The sequence below is a fragment of the Strigops habroptila genome, chromosome 5, assembly GCF_004027225.2.
Source record: "Strigops habroptila isolate Jane chromosome 5, bStrHab1.2.pri, whole genome shotgun sequence".
NCBI lineage: Eukaryota > Metazoa > Chordata > Aves > Psittaciformes > Psittacidae > Strigops > Strigops habroptila.
This window is the reverse complement of record NC_044281.2, coordinates 14,764,764-14,781,352: the sequence shown is the minus strand read 5'-3', so window position 1 is coordinate 14,781,352 and position 16,589 is coordinate 14,764,764. Positions and strand designations below refer to the sequence as shown.

The window sequence follows — 16,589 nt, the reverse complement described above, 5'->3', positions numbered from 1 at the left end:
TTCCCACCACCCCTGTACTCATGCTACCTGGAGGTGCCATGGGTGCAACAGGAGCAGGTGGCTGCTCTTGCCCTTTCTGCTGACACCATCAGACTAGTGACAAGTTTTACTAGTAACTTCATGAGCCAAGTCATTTAACCATTTCTGCCCTCCCAGTCTCGTTTGCCTCACAGGATGGCAGCAGTTGATATTTCAAAAGATAAAGAATATTTTGTTGTAAGCAAAGAAAAACTAGAGAAGATCGATGGCAGTAATGGGAGGGAAATGAGCTGAAAACCACAGACAAGGCAAAAGTCTAATTAATCATATGAGTGAGGAAGCTTGTAGTGTGCCATGAGAGCAGTTGAAGAGGCATTGAGTTACATAGCAAGCTTGTACCATAAAATGATCTGTACCTATTTCCCAGAAGGTGATTAGTTTGCATAATTCAGAAGTTTTATGAAGGGTGTTCATTGGAACTTGATGAATAATTAATTTTTTTTTGTTTCATTGTCAAAGTTGGAAAGTCAGGAGAACTCTTTTCAATCAGACTGAAAGGAAAAAACCTGATTTTTTTTTGCAAATTGGAAAGTAAAAAAATTAATAATTTGGAGGCTTCAAATGTTTCAGAATGCACTATTAATAAAGCAACAACAAAAGTGCTCTTGTAGAGCATTCGTAGTTAAATCCCTTCAAGTCAGGAATGGACTGTAGTTTCATAGCTGTTGAAGGAATGGAGGAATGGGCGTGCAGGGAGACCAACTCCAGCCTAACCTCTCCAGCCCAAAGACCTTGGTACAAAGATACCATGTATTTTCATTGAATCTTGACCTCTGGCAAGAACCCAACACAGGGTGATATATCAGGCAAGTAGTATTGCAGCAACACCACTTACAAGGCTGTGGCAGCAGAACTGGTTGATGCAGTTAGGTCCTTAGAGCAGTGAGAACCATGCCTTCTGCTTAACACTTTTCCTTTTACAAGACGTAAGTTGGTTGCTGACGTTTGAAAATCATAAAAAGTGGGTTAATACAATGGCCATTTAAATAAGCAAACATAGCAAAAAACCTTAGGAAGTGAAACTTTCTCAAGAAAGTTCTGCTTAACTGCAGTTGCTCTTGCTGCAAAGGGTTCCCTTCGTATTTTTCTCATTTCACCCATTACTGGTTCTAGGCAGAAAAAAAAAGACGAAATGGCATTTTGCCGGTGTGTAAGACACCATTGTTTTCTTTGCAAAAGAGCTGGTAATTTAGAAATGAAAAATGTTGGCGGGGGCTTGAAAAAAGCTTTAGGAAAAGATGTGCATGCATCTTCTCAAAAATTTCCCCTTTTCCTTCAACATTTCATCAAAATTATGACATTCAAAACATTTCCTCCTATTTTGCATAGGGCTTGATTTTCATTGGACCACATCCAACATATTTGTTTTCTTTGTATGTACCAGATATAATCTTGCTGCTACCTAAAAGTAAAATTCCCCAAGTGGTGTGTTACCCACAAGCCCATCCTCCTTTTTATCCCCTCTTACTGACTTTGCAGCCCTGTTTCATCATCTCTTTCCCCCCTAGAAACACATTTGCAAACCTCCTTCATTCTCCCCTTCATCCCTAGCACACAGGGCAACCAAACTGACCACTATCATAATTTCTGGTATCCGTTATCCCGTGGCCAAAACATTAAGAATTCCTTTGGATGCTGGATCTGAATTTTAAAATATAGGATTTCTCAGCTAGGTTTTCAGGTCTTGATAGCGGGAAGAGGCAGCTGGAGCTGTGAAGAAGCACATTGGATGGATGCTCACTGCGATCAGAGCCTTTAATTGCAGGTATTAATCAGTGCTCAATTCAAATAACCAGGAGAGTAAGCTGGCCACACTGACACAAGTTAATATTCTCAGAGTCCCTATAGATGTGATTGTCTAAGAATGTGAGAAAGATAAAGCTTGTAGGGAGTGGTAATATCTGTCAGCAAGCAGGTATAGTAAGAAAGAGCTTCTGAACAGAAAGGCAGAGGCTTGTCAGCTATCACTTTGGCTAATGAAAGACTCGGTCTCCCCTTGCACATCTGGTCCCTCTGACATTTTAGGGTTTGCTTTCATACTTTGCCCTGGTAGGGACTTCAGGAAAGGGGAATTGCTAAGTCCTAGAAATATGGTTTCAAGTACTTTGTAAACTAGAGAAGACAAAGGGAGTTTGAGTTATCAGTAATGCAAGGGTAAGGCTTTGTGCGAGATCAGATTCTGTGGTGAAGAGTGAGTTGAACAACAAATCCTGAAGCTGATAAACTTTTGGAAGATATAGGACCTGCTTTTAGTTTGCTGGCTCACATGATGCCAGCCACACACCCAGCACTTGGCTACAGCATCCCACTTGCAGAGAGGTTTGGGTTACGGGGTGACAATTTCTTTTGCAACTGTTATGTGTCAAAAGCAAGAAGATTCTTGCAAAGCCTGGGATTTTTTCCACAATCCTCTGTCAGAAATTCCTTATCTTTGTTTTCCAGAGCCTATTGCCTATGATTTAACACATATTCTAATGCGAACTCACAATCCTTGCACACATCGCTGTAAATTTTCAGTAACATGTAGTGGCCCATGGACTGAAGGCAAACAGATTGAATGTATCACTTCCATACATCAGGGCATCAATCATATTGAACTTAGACATAGTTCACAGGAACAGATTCTCTGACAAGCTCTAAATAAACAATCTATGACAAAGCCAGTATTCATTCTATGTTTTTTGTAGATAAAACTGCAAGGGAAGAGGCAAGGAGAAGTTTTATGAAGCAGAAACACGAGGCAAGGTTATAGCCAAAGGTTATCTGCCCAAATCATCCTTTCTCTTTTTGGTATTCTCATTTCTGTATCTCCATCTCATCACAAGCCTTCTGAGATTTCCACACAGAAGCTGTTTCCCTAAGATGTCTGAGGTTTGTGGCTTCTGTTCCCAAACTCAGTGTGCCCCTGGAAAGAGATGCATATGTGTGCTGTAGTTCTGAGATCCAGTCCCTGCATAGGCATATCAGACCATGTGTGGATGTGGTTGAATGTGGCAAGATACCAGAAGCCTTAGCCCACGATCGCTATTCACCTTAACTGCTCAAACATTCTCTTTGCTGGCCTTGACAAACTTTGGCTCACTGCTATGTATTCAAACCTTTACTGTGTATCTATCAACCTGAACTCCTTGTCATTCTCTTTGTGCCTGTCCACTGGCTTCCCCCTTCTGCTATATTACTAAGTTACCTTTCTCCATTTCATTTCATTTCAATTTCCCAGCCCATCCCATTTTAACTATCACTCCTCATTCACTCTTCAGAAATGGCCTCCAGACTTTGAGTGGCGAACAAAACTGATCTTCATTATCCACTTGTCATCAATTCAAAGAGATGCTTTAGAATGCGTTCCGTACATCCCTTAGATGAACCTCCCACTGTGAGCTTAGGAAAATGCCTTTTCTTGTCAGGTCTCCTGTCTTTCAAATATTTGGATTCTCTGTACGTTCTCTGAGCTGGGGCACTATCTCCTTTACATAAATTTCTTTGAGTCCTTTGGTTTATAAATGTTAAAGGTTTAATTCTAGGTTTTCCACAAGTCCTGCTTTGATCCTATAGTTTGAAATGCCATTAATGTATATTAATGTAATATATTGTAATATGTATATATATTTTTTCTTTTTAATCAGGGACTTAACCCTGTGAAAACTGGAAGTAGGCTCTTAAGCTATATACCACATGAATTACACTCCTCATCTATATCTTTTAAAATATTTCTTATGCATCTCATTTTTGAGAACAGCATTCCTCACATGTCTTCAGCAAAGCTTTGTAATGATTTATTCTTGTGTCCCTCAGTAAATACAAACACTGTACTGTCAGAGCCGGAGACTATCAGAAATACAGCTACCTTTTGCTGTTATTCCTTTTCACAATGCTTTAAGAAACAAAGGAAAGCAGAAGTAAAACCTCTTTCAGGAATTCCTCCATGTCTCCACAGCTGCAGCTCATCAGAGGTTATACTTAACTGCTTATTTTTAGACTTGGGGGGTTCCTTTGATTCTTTTTTGCTTATTCATGAAAACAGACTGGCTTTCAGTGTTCACTCTTTGATGAAGGTGTCTGCTTTATTCTGTATTCACTCCCAAGTGATTGGCCTATTAAAAGAGATTTGTGGTGCTCTGGTTTGGAAAGCTCCTTCCTTAAAGTCCTTAAACACCTGCCAAGATACTTCAAATGTATTCAAATTCCTCCTAAAATCTCTCCCTTGCCATAACCTGTTACAGGGAACTGGAGAAGAGTAAGGAAGTTGGTGTGTAAAGACCTTTTGCCTGTGTTGCTTCTCAGTCCTATCTCTCTCTTTCCTCTTATTTCTGTCTGTATCTCTTTCCATACAGTCTCAGATCTTTCTTACATTTTGACTGTAAGCTGTACAGGGCATGGGGGGGAGAAAATACATTCACACAGGCAGGGGTCCTGGTTGCTACTGGGGCATATATGGGCTATTACAAGTAACATGTAGCAAAGCCAGGTAAGGGGTATAGTGCAGACCTTCAAGGCTAACTGAGAATGGTTAGCATGAAAAGCTGGAAGGTAATTTTCCATCTGTTAGGTAACTATAGACGCCCTGATTTTCAGGAAAGCCTGTTGGATATAGTTAACTTTACAGTAGGGGAAACAAAGCCTAGACTGTAAAAAAGAAATACCAACAACTGTAGCACAAAGAAAAAGGACACTCACACATCCACCCACACCTCAAATCCTTCTGGACAATCTGCTAGTCAGCAGAAGTGCACAAGAAGACCAACCCTGTGTGTCCTGAGAAGTAGTGGAAGGAGAATTCCTCAGCTAGTGCTGTCCTTGCCTTTGCTGAGGCTGCGCTGAGGGCACAAGTTTAGGACTAGAGAGCAGCACCTGTCAATCCAGGTTAGAAGCTGACAGAAAGGCCACGTTTCTGAGAGACTTAAAAATCAGTGGTTTTATGATGTGAACTGTGGTTCCTTCAGGAACCAAGACTGATGCACCCAACTTGGTCATATCTAGGCCTTACTTATACTAATCAGGTTTTAGTCCTTTAATGGTAATGAAACTATGTTTTTCCAGTCACTGTTATTTCCTTTTCTTTTTACCTATTTTTGTAGAAAAGATTTTTTCTTCAGCCACACCACTTAGTGGTCTGGATTTTTTTCTTTTTCAAATGACAATGCATTTCAAAACCCCAATGGGTTTGTGGCAAACTAAAATGGTAAAACCGTGAAGTGTTTAACATAATAAGACATGATCTCACATTCTGAGTTTAACAAAATATCCTGAAACCAGATACTTATGCAAATGAGAAGCTTCTCTTCTCCCCATTACATCTCAAGCAATTCACCAAGCAAGTTCCTGTCACAGAAATAAAAAAACCATGGGCAGCATGAGACAGGCTTTAAGGTGTGAAAATAATTTTCTGAATAATAACATTTTGCAATGGGAATTCTGACAGGGTGTCAGCAGGAAGGTTTGCACTAACAAGCGTTCAATGAAGAAAAGCACTTCTAAACTTTTAGCACTCACTAAAATGTAAGCGACTAACCCAAAATGGAAGGAAACTTGTATGAGAATCCTAGTTATGTAACTTACTAGCAATCTGACTAATCACAGTAGCGTAGTCCAGTGTTCAGAGTAAATTGCACGTCCCTCTCTGACCCAAGGTCAAAGAGTCCGTGAGACCCAAACCACTCCAAAGCTGAGTCCTCAGTTTAAGGCTCTGCAGCTTAGCTCTCCAAGACCCTTAGTCCCCTCCCCTGCTCTGAGTTTTTGCTGTGGTAGCATATGCAGGGTACAAAGTTTTCCTGTGACCTGGGGATTAATATGACTCCTAACAACAAAAAGTACTAGCATATAAGTATGTGCATTAAAGGAAAGATTTATCTTACACTGAGCTTTTGGACACTGCAAGTACAAAGCACAGGCTGTTGGAGACAGCCTGAGGCATATTCTTCCTGAAAGACCTTCTGAATCTCTCAAAGACCTTCTGGGCTCTTCTTTCACCCATTCCCTTGTCCTGGCCGTTGGCCATGTGTCAGGTTCCAGTTACAGGGAAAGAGTGGAAAAAAAGAAGTTCTCAAGATAAGGAGGGCAGGGCAGGAAAATGCTAGACTATACAGACAAGAAGGTGCAGTAACTAGGTAAGATAGGTCCTATGGCCTGTAGCTTATAAAGCATGGCTGTGATATTCAGGGAAGGTGGACGAAGCAAAAGTCCAGAGCCTCTTCATCATCTAAAGAGTAGTTAGAAGAGAGGCACAGCAGAGAGAAAAGGTCTCCCCAGCGATTCTTGAGGAACTTATTTTAGGGGGAAACTCATTCAGTTTCCATGTGACCTTGTTCCATGCCATAACTGAGCTGGGAAGGACGAAAGCAGTGAAGAAGAGAGTGTTTTTACAACAAGATCTCTATTTTACTGCATCATCCGTCTGCTATCTGCATATATTAACTTAAGATCCAAAGTCTGATTAGCAAGGAGAGAGAGTAGCATAGCAAGGTATCCATTGGAAGGGGAAAAATCTGGGCTCCCCTCAGGCTGCCCTGGTTGTGAAGACACAGCCAACTTCAAGAGGCTCCCCAGGGAGACATATTGTGCCTACTGAGAAGAGTTGTCATCAAAACATGAGGCTTTTAAGGAAGAACAGGGGTAAAATGTAAAAAGTGGTCAGTCTGAAAAGGGACCCTGAGAACAAAAGAGCCAGATGAATACCACTGGAAACATATCATTTGCCAGAGCAGCCTCAGCTGCCAAAGAGAGGAGTGCCATAACACTGCCTCTTACTCTGGCTGTATAAGATACTGGGGATGTGTCGGACAGTGAGCACATTTTACATGGCAATCCTTTGCAAGTGTTTAGTGATTAGTTGCACCATTAATTTGCAGTCTCGATCAATTAGCAGGAGATGACACTATGCTTTATGAGGTTCAAATGCATTGTTTAACCACATACAACACTCAGACCCAAAAGATACATAGAACAGGTAATTTGGTCACTACTGTCTATATGAAAATGTCAGGCATAACCTGGTAATTTCATGCCATAAATCTCACTGATATTCTGGTACATGATGTTGCAATAGCATTTATTTAATATTACATTTAATATTAAAATTGATTTATGCTTGCTTAACCAGTAGTACAGTATGTGCCTGACTCATTATTAGGGTGCAGTTTTTTGTTTTCCCATAGCTGTATTTTTATTCATCATCAGTTCTGTTTTGAATGCTGGTTAAGATCCAACTGACTATGAATCTGTCATTACAAACAATTGTTGCATCACCCAAGTATGTAAGCAGTAAATTTATTTATATCATTAGGTATTTATGTGATTTCAAGATGAAATATTTATCCTGTATCTTAGGATTGGGCAGGCTACTGTTCAAGAATTAATGCTGGTAGCTTTTCTAGGTCACAGTCCCAAAGTAGGTCTTTGCAATCTACTAGATCTACATATATAAATGATGAAGCACCTTCTAAAATAACTTCTTAAAGTGTGAGAAAAAAAAAGATGACCTGCAGTGCAACTGAAGTGTAACTTCATTTTTATGTAATTCTTTAGGCAATGATTCATGGATATGACAGTCTATCACATAAAAAGGCAAAATGCTTTTCAGGCCTTACATGACTTTTAAAAGGCCAATGGGTGAAAACTGTTTCACTGAGATTTGAAATGACGCAAGTGCTCTAAGCAGAGATAGCAATAATCACAGCTCCTGCAGTGTTTTTCATCTGTGGATGTCAAGGTACTTGGACAGTAAAGTCTGTAGGAAGGAAACTTCTGTATAGATGTGGAAGTCATTAGCTATAAACCTAGATTATGTTTTCTTGGAAAGAGGAAAGCCTAAAGAAGCTGGGTTATGATTCAAGTCACATTGCTGATATGAAAGGATGAAGTCATTGCAAGTGTAATCAGCATTTTGAAGGGGGTAGCAATTTTCAAACATCAAAAGCACTATCATTAAAGCAAGCAAAGAAATTGGGGGTGCAGTGAAGTCTTCCAGGAAAAAGCTAGCTCACACTGATTCACTGCCCACATTAGGCAGAAGTATAGTTCTCTGTCTGTTGTCCTAGTAGGAAATACCTGATGATTCCTAAAATACTAAGTGCTATGATTGTGCAAACTGGCAGCACTGAAGGGCCTGAACTGCTCTATTGGATGATTACCTTTCCTCCCCCAGTTCTTAAAGCAGAATGGATGGCAGTTTCAGATTGAATATATATTTTTCCATCTGCTGAATACTTGTTTTTGTTCATGCTGTTTGAGGTTAACTGTGCACGTACTAATCAAACCCACTACTTCCTTTCTCGTAAAACCAAAACAAAGCTTCATGTTACTTTCAGGTACAGCATCTAGGATCAAAGCTATATATACACACACTGACTCTGTGTGGGTTAAATTATTTCGAAGATTCAGTGTCCTGAAAGGTGTCGCCTTTTATTCCAGCCCTGAGAGTTCCAGTTTGTCTTAAAGTCGGAAGGCATCAGCCACCTTCAGCCTTTGTCCCAGCACAGGAATGCTCTCAATATTGGTCACCGTGGGCTTTCTCTGCACAGCCACTGCCATTGCCCCAGGTGGGTAGATGAAGAAGGAAATGTAGCTGGGGTGTCTACATTTTCTCAGTTTCACATCTTTGCAGGAGATGGACTGTGTACAAGAGGGAGACGGAGATGACATGGGACCCCTCCATAGGACAGTCTAGGGACAAGGTCTTGGGGGACTGGAAGGTATCTGGAAAACCAGACACAGACTTTAGAGCAGGAGCATCTATAGAGAGGCTGGGCAGGATTCAGAGTAGCTCAAGAAGGAAGAAAGACTTTGACAAATCAGGCTCTGTGAGTGGAGTTGTTGGCAGCTGATAATATGGATATAGAGGTTTGAATGGATGGAGAAACTCTACTCCTCTTTATCTCAAACTCTTGCACTGCAGAACTGAAGAAGCCGCGCCCCAAAATGGGCTGATATAAAATGAAATTGAGAAAATGATACTGAGCCTTCACCATTCATTAAAGCAAGTCAGTGTCTTCCCATTGTGGAGCAAGAGAGGGTACAGAAGTTGTAGAAAGCAGCCAGAGGGAATGTACATGGTGAACTAGTTTCTCTTTAAGATTTGCAATGATTTTTTTGCAGTGTGTTTATCCGGTTTTGCTGTGTGTAGCTATACTGTGGCTTGTGGTATATACTGTTGCTATAGTATGGCTTGGGAATAGCTGGTTAAAAATGGATGAGCAAAAAGGTCAGAAACAACAATATGTAAACAGATTTTCTATTCATTTTTACTGTTACCCTAATGGTTCTGTTCCATGTTCCATACAGGATGTCAGCTGTTTTTTTCCGAAATGTGAACATGTTTATTTGTACCATGCAGAAATTGTGGTTTAAGTGCCCGATTTTGAATTTCAAATTTCAGCTTTACCATCTTTAGTCTATTGTTTTGCTTTCTTATGTATATTAAAAGGTTTGCACTGAGGGAATGAGCATGCATTGCTCTAGTCATTGCTCTAGTAAGTAGACCAAATTACCTGCTGTTTAAGAAATAAGTAATTGCTGAGATTTATAATATCATTTATAGCAATCAAAGCACTTTTTGAGCTTTTTAAAGTGTATTAATGCAGTGCCTACGTGAATTGTGGTCTTGGAGTCCTTTCTTTGGGAATCACTTTGAGGAATTACCCATGGATATAGGAGGTGGTAGGACTCCCTTCCTATTGTGCAGGTTTCAAGTAAATGACTGTGGATCATTTCTTGACAGTTCTCTTACAATCATGCTCTTTACTTTCCTACAGTAATGGAAGTGACTCAGCCAGCAATGGTGCTGGCCAACAGGCAAGGAGTTGCCAACTTGGTGTGTAAATACAAGCATATTGGAAATGCAAAGGAAATTCGAGTGACTCTGCTTAAACAGACAGGTGACCAGTTCACTGAAATTTGTGCTTCAACCTACACATCGGAGTTTAAAACTTTCAGTGTGGAAGAGGTCATTCAGTGCCATGTTAGCCCTAGTCGAAACAATGTGACCCTCACCCTCACTGGCCTGCAAGCTAATGATACTGGTCTTTACGTCTGCAAGATGGAGCGGATGTACCCTCCACCCTATTTTATGAACAAGGGAAATGGAACTCATCTCTATGTCATTGGTAAGCCAAGCAGCTTTACAGTACTGTAATATTCCCAGGTTAAGGGAGTTGCTATTATGTCTCAAAGGTCTTCAAAGTCCTGTTTGTAAGAAGTGAGGCTGAACACTGATTCAAATTCTGAGAATCATGATTAGCCTTTATTCCTTTCAGGCATCCCTGCACACACCTAAGGCAGGCAGTCACAGCCATGCAATGTATATAGCAATGTATGGATGCTTGACAACATAAACAATACCGTACAGTGTACATGTATGTCTTGGCAGTTAGATATGTAAGTGCAGAAACAGTGAAGTGTAAGGTCTATGTTCTTCTACAGATAAAGCCTATTTTCATTGGAGGTTGAGTGGGCAGGGACTCAGAGCTCAGTCCTAGTAGTATCCTGGGATAGCACATGCTAGAGAAAAGCAGTGTGGGGGCTGACTTATTGAATCTAGGGTCTTCCTCATGAGGCTCATGTGTGACATTGACTTGTGTGATATCATATGTTTTAGATCCAGAACCTTGTCCAGACACAGCCATATATCTCTGGGTATTAGGAGCGACTGCCTCAGGACTTTTTCTTTACAGTATCACCATCTCAGCCATTCTCGTGGGCAAAGCGGTAAGTTCATCAACTCAGGCCTGTCCCACTGATAACACCCCTTTTTGTGATGGGGATAAGGAGAAAGAAGAGAGAACAGGGAAGAACACTGGGAACAAATGCCCTGGGATTCTCCTTTTCACTGGTGCAGTGCTGTCACAATTATGCAAATGAAGAGAACTTGCTGGAGCTGCCATTTAGATTTGTTTATGGCTCATTTGTGTTGCCAGAGTACCAGAAAGCAGTCAGCTCATGTCAGCAGGACTGGCCCTTGGCAGGAGCACCCTCAAAGGCCTAAATGAATGGCAGGAATTTGGTTTTTTGCTAAATGGCCCCTGTAACTCCTGATTCTCCCTCCAACGGTCTCAGTGGATCTTCTAGAAGGAGGGGTGAAAGGGAAAGGTGTCTAGAATACCTTCTACTCAGGAAAGGCATAACATCCATCAATTCTCTCCAAAATGTGCTGGTCAATGATTATGCTGTGATCACTTGTTTATTTTACTGTCTTCCTGTATTTTATAGATAAAGAGAAGACGATGTCTCACTACTGGCGTGTATGTGAAAATGCCTTCTGAAAAGCTAGAGAAAAAAGTGATTCCATTCCACATCACTGTTAACTGAAACAAGGAAAGAAGCCATTTCCTAGCTGGGATGGAGAGTCTGCTAATTCACTTAAGTTAAAGAAATAAAATTAATTATCTTATTACAAAGGCGTACAGGAAGGAGAGAGAATATTCTTTGTAACTTCTATGGCTTGGAGGAGAATAAATAGTTTATGCATTAATATTTCAAGATTAACCCTGTCGCATAAAAATGGCTACATTAGGCCATTGATTCTTTGAGTTATATTGTACCAATATGTAGTCTCTATATATATACATATATATATGTATAGCATTAAGAGTTATTGCTGTTGCAGCTGAGCATCTTACTATCAAATTTCACCATGTCTACCAATTAACTGAAATCCAAACACTATTACGACAGGCTTGTGTGTCATTTCAAGGCTAATCCTATAGGTCTGGGCGCAAAGGCAGAAGAGCACACTAATGTACAAAGGAATGTTGACTTGTTCCCTTGCATTGCTATTTATTGGTTCCATTTCTGGCATTAGTGCTCTGCACTGCCACAGAGGCATCACTGTAGGCTGGCACTGATGACGCTGCTGCTCTAAAAGCCTGATCTGAGCTCCTTTCACTGGCATTGTGTCCCAGCAGTGCTGGGCTGGAGTTAACACTGATGATACCTGAGCCAGTGCTGACAGCTTGGTTGTGGAGAAAAGCTGCCCAGCAGGAGCCCTCTTAGGCTGCTGCTGGGAGGATGTTCCAGCTGTGCTGGGGCCTTGTGTTTTACAAATGCTAAATTAGCATCTATCCAGAAAGCAGAAGTATGTTGCTGTGTTTAACTGAGTCTGTTTTCCATGAAAATACCAACAGTGTATAATCTTGTTTATTACTTCTGTACAATTCAATAAAAACCTTGAAGCTTTGCCCGAATTTGAGTTCATTTCTTATTCACTGTTCTCAGAAGAAACAGGAAGTGGCTACATGTTAGAAAGCAGTGATGACAGGATGAACCTTTCCCCTCTGACCCTGTGTTTTGCCCTTCTGAGTGAGCCTGTGTGCTCATGCCAACACTTACTTTCTCAGCTCTCTTCTTCAGGATGCCACCATTAAAATCTGTCAAGTCTTCTATTTGTCCGGTTAGAGCTGCTGTGATGTGGTTCAGAGACACTACCAATCACCCAATCACCTTTTCATTTCCAGCAAAGTTACTTGCAGAAAGTAGCCGTAATGACTTTGACAGCATCTCCTGTAGATGTCTGTACAAGAAGCTAGTCCTAGTTTCAAATCCTGTTTTCTTTGCACCTCTTTGAAACTCTCCCTCGCTAAATGCCAACTGACACACAAAGCTGCTGGAACTTATCATAGAATCATAGAAACTTAAAACACAGAAACTTAAAAAACCATAAAGTTAAAAAGTTAAAACATAGGAACTTTAAACAGTTTCAGCATTCTCAGCTACTACCTACTACTTTGACTCTTTGCTGCCAAAATTTCACCTTGCAACCCAAATACATGGCAGCGTGTATCTCTGTTTCACACCTGTGATTCCATCTTCTTGGCTTCATAACTGTGAACCCAAACCCCACAGCCCTCTAATGCCATGTTCCCGCAGTGGCAGCAGCTCCCAGAACACCAGATCTCATTGCTTTTCCCCTTTTGCCTCTTCATCTGGCACCACCTCCACCTGTACAGATAAACACTCCCATTCCCAATTTGCCAGTGTTTCCAGGTAATAACTGCTCTCTCAATGTTGGCACACAATTGTAGTGCATGAAGTAAAAGTCTGAAGGCATTTTAGTACTCTGACATCAGTCTGGGATTTTCCCCCTCATTTTCCACTAACCTGGTGTTTTGGGGATAAAAACTGATCAAAGATCACACATCTGATATCACTGCAAAAAGAATGGATTTCTGCCTATTCAAGTGCAGCCCACTCAGAGAAATGTGTTCCATGACTGGTAAAAATAGATTTGACCCACACATCCACCTGTACAAGCTGTAAAAGTCTTCCAATAAATTTACTCTGGCAAAGAAAGAATAATTATTCAGGGCAATTTTTTTTCCACCACAGCAAGTAGAACCTCAGATATCGCCTGAATCATGTGTCTGACTCCTAATCAGGAATCAACTGTTCCTTCTTTTTCTTTTCCTTGGCAATTCCTGTAGAGTGGGACCAAGAACTTAGTTTTCTTAAGCAATCTAAAAGCAGCTCAGGTAAATTATTTTCTAAGCCTATCTTTCCCATGGGAGATGCTTTGGGCCTGTATCAACAGCCTCATGACCTCTGGCCACAGCTGGTTATGAATCTGTGTCACTGTAGAACCTGTGTATGTTTTAATTCACCTTCATTTCTGGCAGCTAAGCTGACCACAGTTAGCCCTTCTGCATCCACCCTGACTAGTTCCACTTAGTACACTAGCATTTCCTCGAAACATTTAGCCTGTAATGACCAGAAAAGAATTCTGCCCTAAAGAAGCTGCAGGTTGCTATATTACCTGAATAATGAAGGTTATGGGAGAGCAGCACAGAAACTATCACCTCACAGATGGCAATAGCAATATTTTGTGTTTGTTCCTGCACTTAAATAATTCCTGGTATGATGTTTATTAATCATCCTGTTGCAAATTATTTTGCCCAAATTCTCTGGCTGTTCTGAACTTCTCTTCATCATCAGTAGCTATTTTTCTGACCTTCTCTTATTTCTGCAGTGCTTAATTTTCTCTGGCTTTCCTTACCACTGTAGCAGCCTTCCCTGAGCTAAATGTTATTTAAGTAACCATGATCATTTTTGTTCTATGCTAGGTTCCCCTCTTAAATTTTCTGGCAGGGTAATAGGTGCACTCAAATCAGCAGATGTAGCAGTAAAGACCAAAGTGGGATTTCAGTTCAGATTTTACTGATGATGATACTCTCATAAATACATCTAGCACTACAGAGATGAGTGGAGCCTAAGTGCCCACAGGGATGATATTTATACCTATCTCCATGTGGTCCATATAGCAGCTAGCTCTGAGGAGTGCAAAGCCCAGACCTTGGGGAATTTTTATCAACGATGCTCTGTGCTGCCCTCCAGGACCTTGACTCTCTGCTTTTCCCTGATACTTGGAGAATGTCTTGCCACTATCAGCACTCAGAAAAACTTGTCATATGCAAGACAGATATAGTTTTCTGTCAATCACAGCAGCAGCAATATGAAAGGTGCAAACTCTTGATTAGCGTACATCCCAGAAAAGGCAATAAAGAGGAAATCCTGACTCCTTCTGGGAAAAATGTGAAAAGCAAAGGCAAAAGGATTTGGTGTCAGAACTCTGCTCATTAGAACAGGGAATTTAAAAATGTAACTGAGATTCTTACCTGGACAGCCAAATAATGAGACCATACTGCTTGGTGAGGTTCAGGAAGAGTCTCTTTTGATACGTGCTTCACCCAGGCAGGAGATATGTCAGCCTGTTTGTGGAACAGAGATAGTAAGTTTCTGGCTGCATGTAAGTGGGCATTCACAGGTATACTTGATTGCATCAAAGACAATGGCATGTGTATACACCACTACCCACCCCCAATATTCTGTTCTTTCATTTTCATCCACATTTTATCTGAACTGTTTTTCTCCCCCCTGCCATTTGCAACTATCAGAGTCCTAGTTGATACAGACAACAGTTGATACAGATATGACAAAAATCTGGCTACTCTCTGAGTAGGCAGTGAGTAGTCCATCATTTCAGCATTAGAGATTTTCCTGTGAAATATTCAGATTCCCCACTCTTTGGAGGAATATGTGACTCTGAACTCACTACTCAGTCAGGCCTTGAGGTCTGTAGGAAAATCCATTTGTCTTCTTTTCCACAGATCTTTACCAAATTAAAAATAAATAATCAAGGACCCATGGCAGACCTTTGTTGACCTATTCCTATCCTTCCTAACTTCCTGACCTTTGCTCAGGATTCCCCTGGGCCTAATTTCTTGCTGTGCAATAGCCAACATTTGCATTGGCCACATAACTCCTAATTGGTTTGATACAATTCCTGTCTGAGTACTGCCTTCAAGCTTTGCAGCTCCGAAGAGTATGTATGTGTGTGTGAACCTGAGGTGAGGTTTGGAGGCAAAGTATGTTGGAAGGTAAGATATGACTGGCTTCTTCCTTTTCCTAAACAAAGCTGTTGCTGGGGAGTGAGCCATGAAAAATAAACCAGGAAATGCATCAGTTTTCCCTGCAATGGGAAGAGTCTGAACCATGACTAAAGAGCTCTGCCTCTAGAAGAGGCATAAATAGGAATCGGATGATGTAGCCAAGAGTTGTATCATGAAATCCAAACCAAAGAAGGCTGGTGTATAGCAGATGGTTTTATGCATTACTAAAACCAATTTATTTTTGACATTTCTAAACTGCATGCTTGCTTGAACACTTAAATTGTACTTCAAGTTAGCTTCTAACACAGCGAGGTTGTGGGGCTGCTACAGTCCCTGGGAGGGTAACCTAAATTTTGAATGCAGGCTTATGGCTGGGACGGAGGAAAGGAGTGAAATTCATCAAATCTTTGAGCTGCAGAGAATGGGGAAAGAATTACAAATATGCAGCACCATGCTCTGCTGATCCTGCAGATTCCTGAGCATCGCTTGGGCATAATTATTCCTGTACTTCTTCACACAGACATTCAGCACTTACATGACTTTGTTATCATTTCGTGTGAATGTTTTTTGTGACTGATAAAAGAGCAGTCGTATTGAAGGGTACTTGTATATTTTATATTGAAGAGGAATGGCGAGGAACTGTGGTATGTTTGAGCAAATAACAGTTACTGATAAAAGATCTTAGTAACTATGGGAAGGGTGGTTGTAAAAATTGTCCCTGAAGTCAGTTTAAATTTTTTTGTTGTTTACTAGAGAGACAGAGCAAGGAAAAGTTCAGGTAAGGGACAAATTAATAATTCCTGATGATGTGACATGGCAGATGCTTCCATGAAGTAGGAGATTATGAACTCAAAATTTCACTATTCTTTCCTTTTTGAATGTTTAAAATTGACACTTCTGTTTCCATAGTCAGCTGTCTTAACCACAGTCGCAGTTTTGTCTCTTAAGGAACGTTTTTTAGTGGTTATGAAGTTACAGGTGAACAAAAAGTTCTCAGTTTCTTCACTGATGTTTTTTCTCCTCCATTTTCTTCTGGCTGTTGTTTTGAAAAAGCAGTACTTCAAAACGTTCAGTTTGATCTGCTTCGTCTGCTGCTCTGGGGTGGGACATTTCTACACAACAATGCTTCTGTTCTGTTCAGACTTCCCCATTATATAAATGAGGTCCCAAACCTTT

General features: G+C 40.8%; 1 protein-coding gene across 1 annotated transcript; it reads left to right on the top strand.

Moving 5' to 3' along the window:
* Positions 1-8,403: 8,403 nt before the first annotated feature.
* On the top strand, positions 8,404-12,212 carry CTLA4 (cytotoxic T-lymphocyte associated protein 4). The gene is made up of 4 exons (XM_030487550.1): positions 8,404-8,576; positions 9,789-10,139; positions 10,631-10,740; positions 11,242-12,212. Exons 1-4 carry the CDS (start codon positions 8,519-8,521, stop codon positions 11,338-11,340), a joined length of 618 nt encoding a protein of 205 aa, XP_030343410.1. The 5' UTR covers positions 8,404-8,518; the 3' UTR covers positions 11,341-12,212.
* The last annotated feature ends 4,377 nt before the right edge of the window (positions 12,213-16,589 follow it).

Bases quoted from the DNA above. Each gene is read 5' to 3' on its own strand.
- CTLA4 (XM_030487550.1), top strand. From the start codon at position 8,519: ATGCTCTCAATATTGGTCACCGTGGGCTTTCTCTGCACAGCCACTGCC. The intron at 8,577-9,788 runs GTGGGTAGATGA...ACTTTCCTACAG, and splicing joins AGCCACTGCCATTGCCCCAG to TAATGGAAGTGACTCAGCCA. The intron at 10,741-11,241 runs GTAAGTTCATCA...TGTATTTTATAG, and splicing joins CCATTCTCGTGGGCAAAGCG to ATAAAGAGAAGACGATGTCT.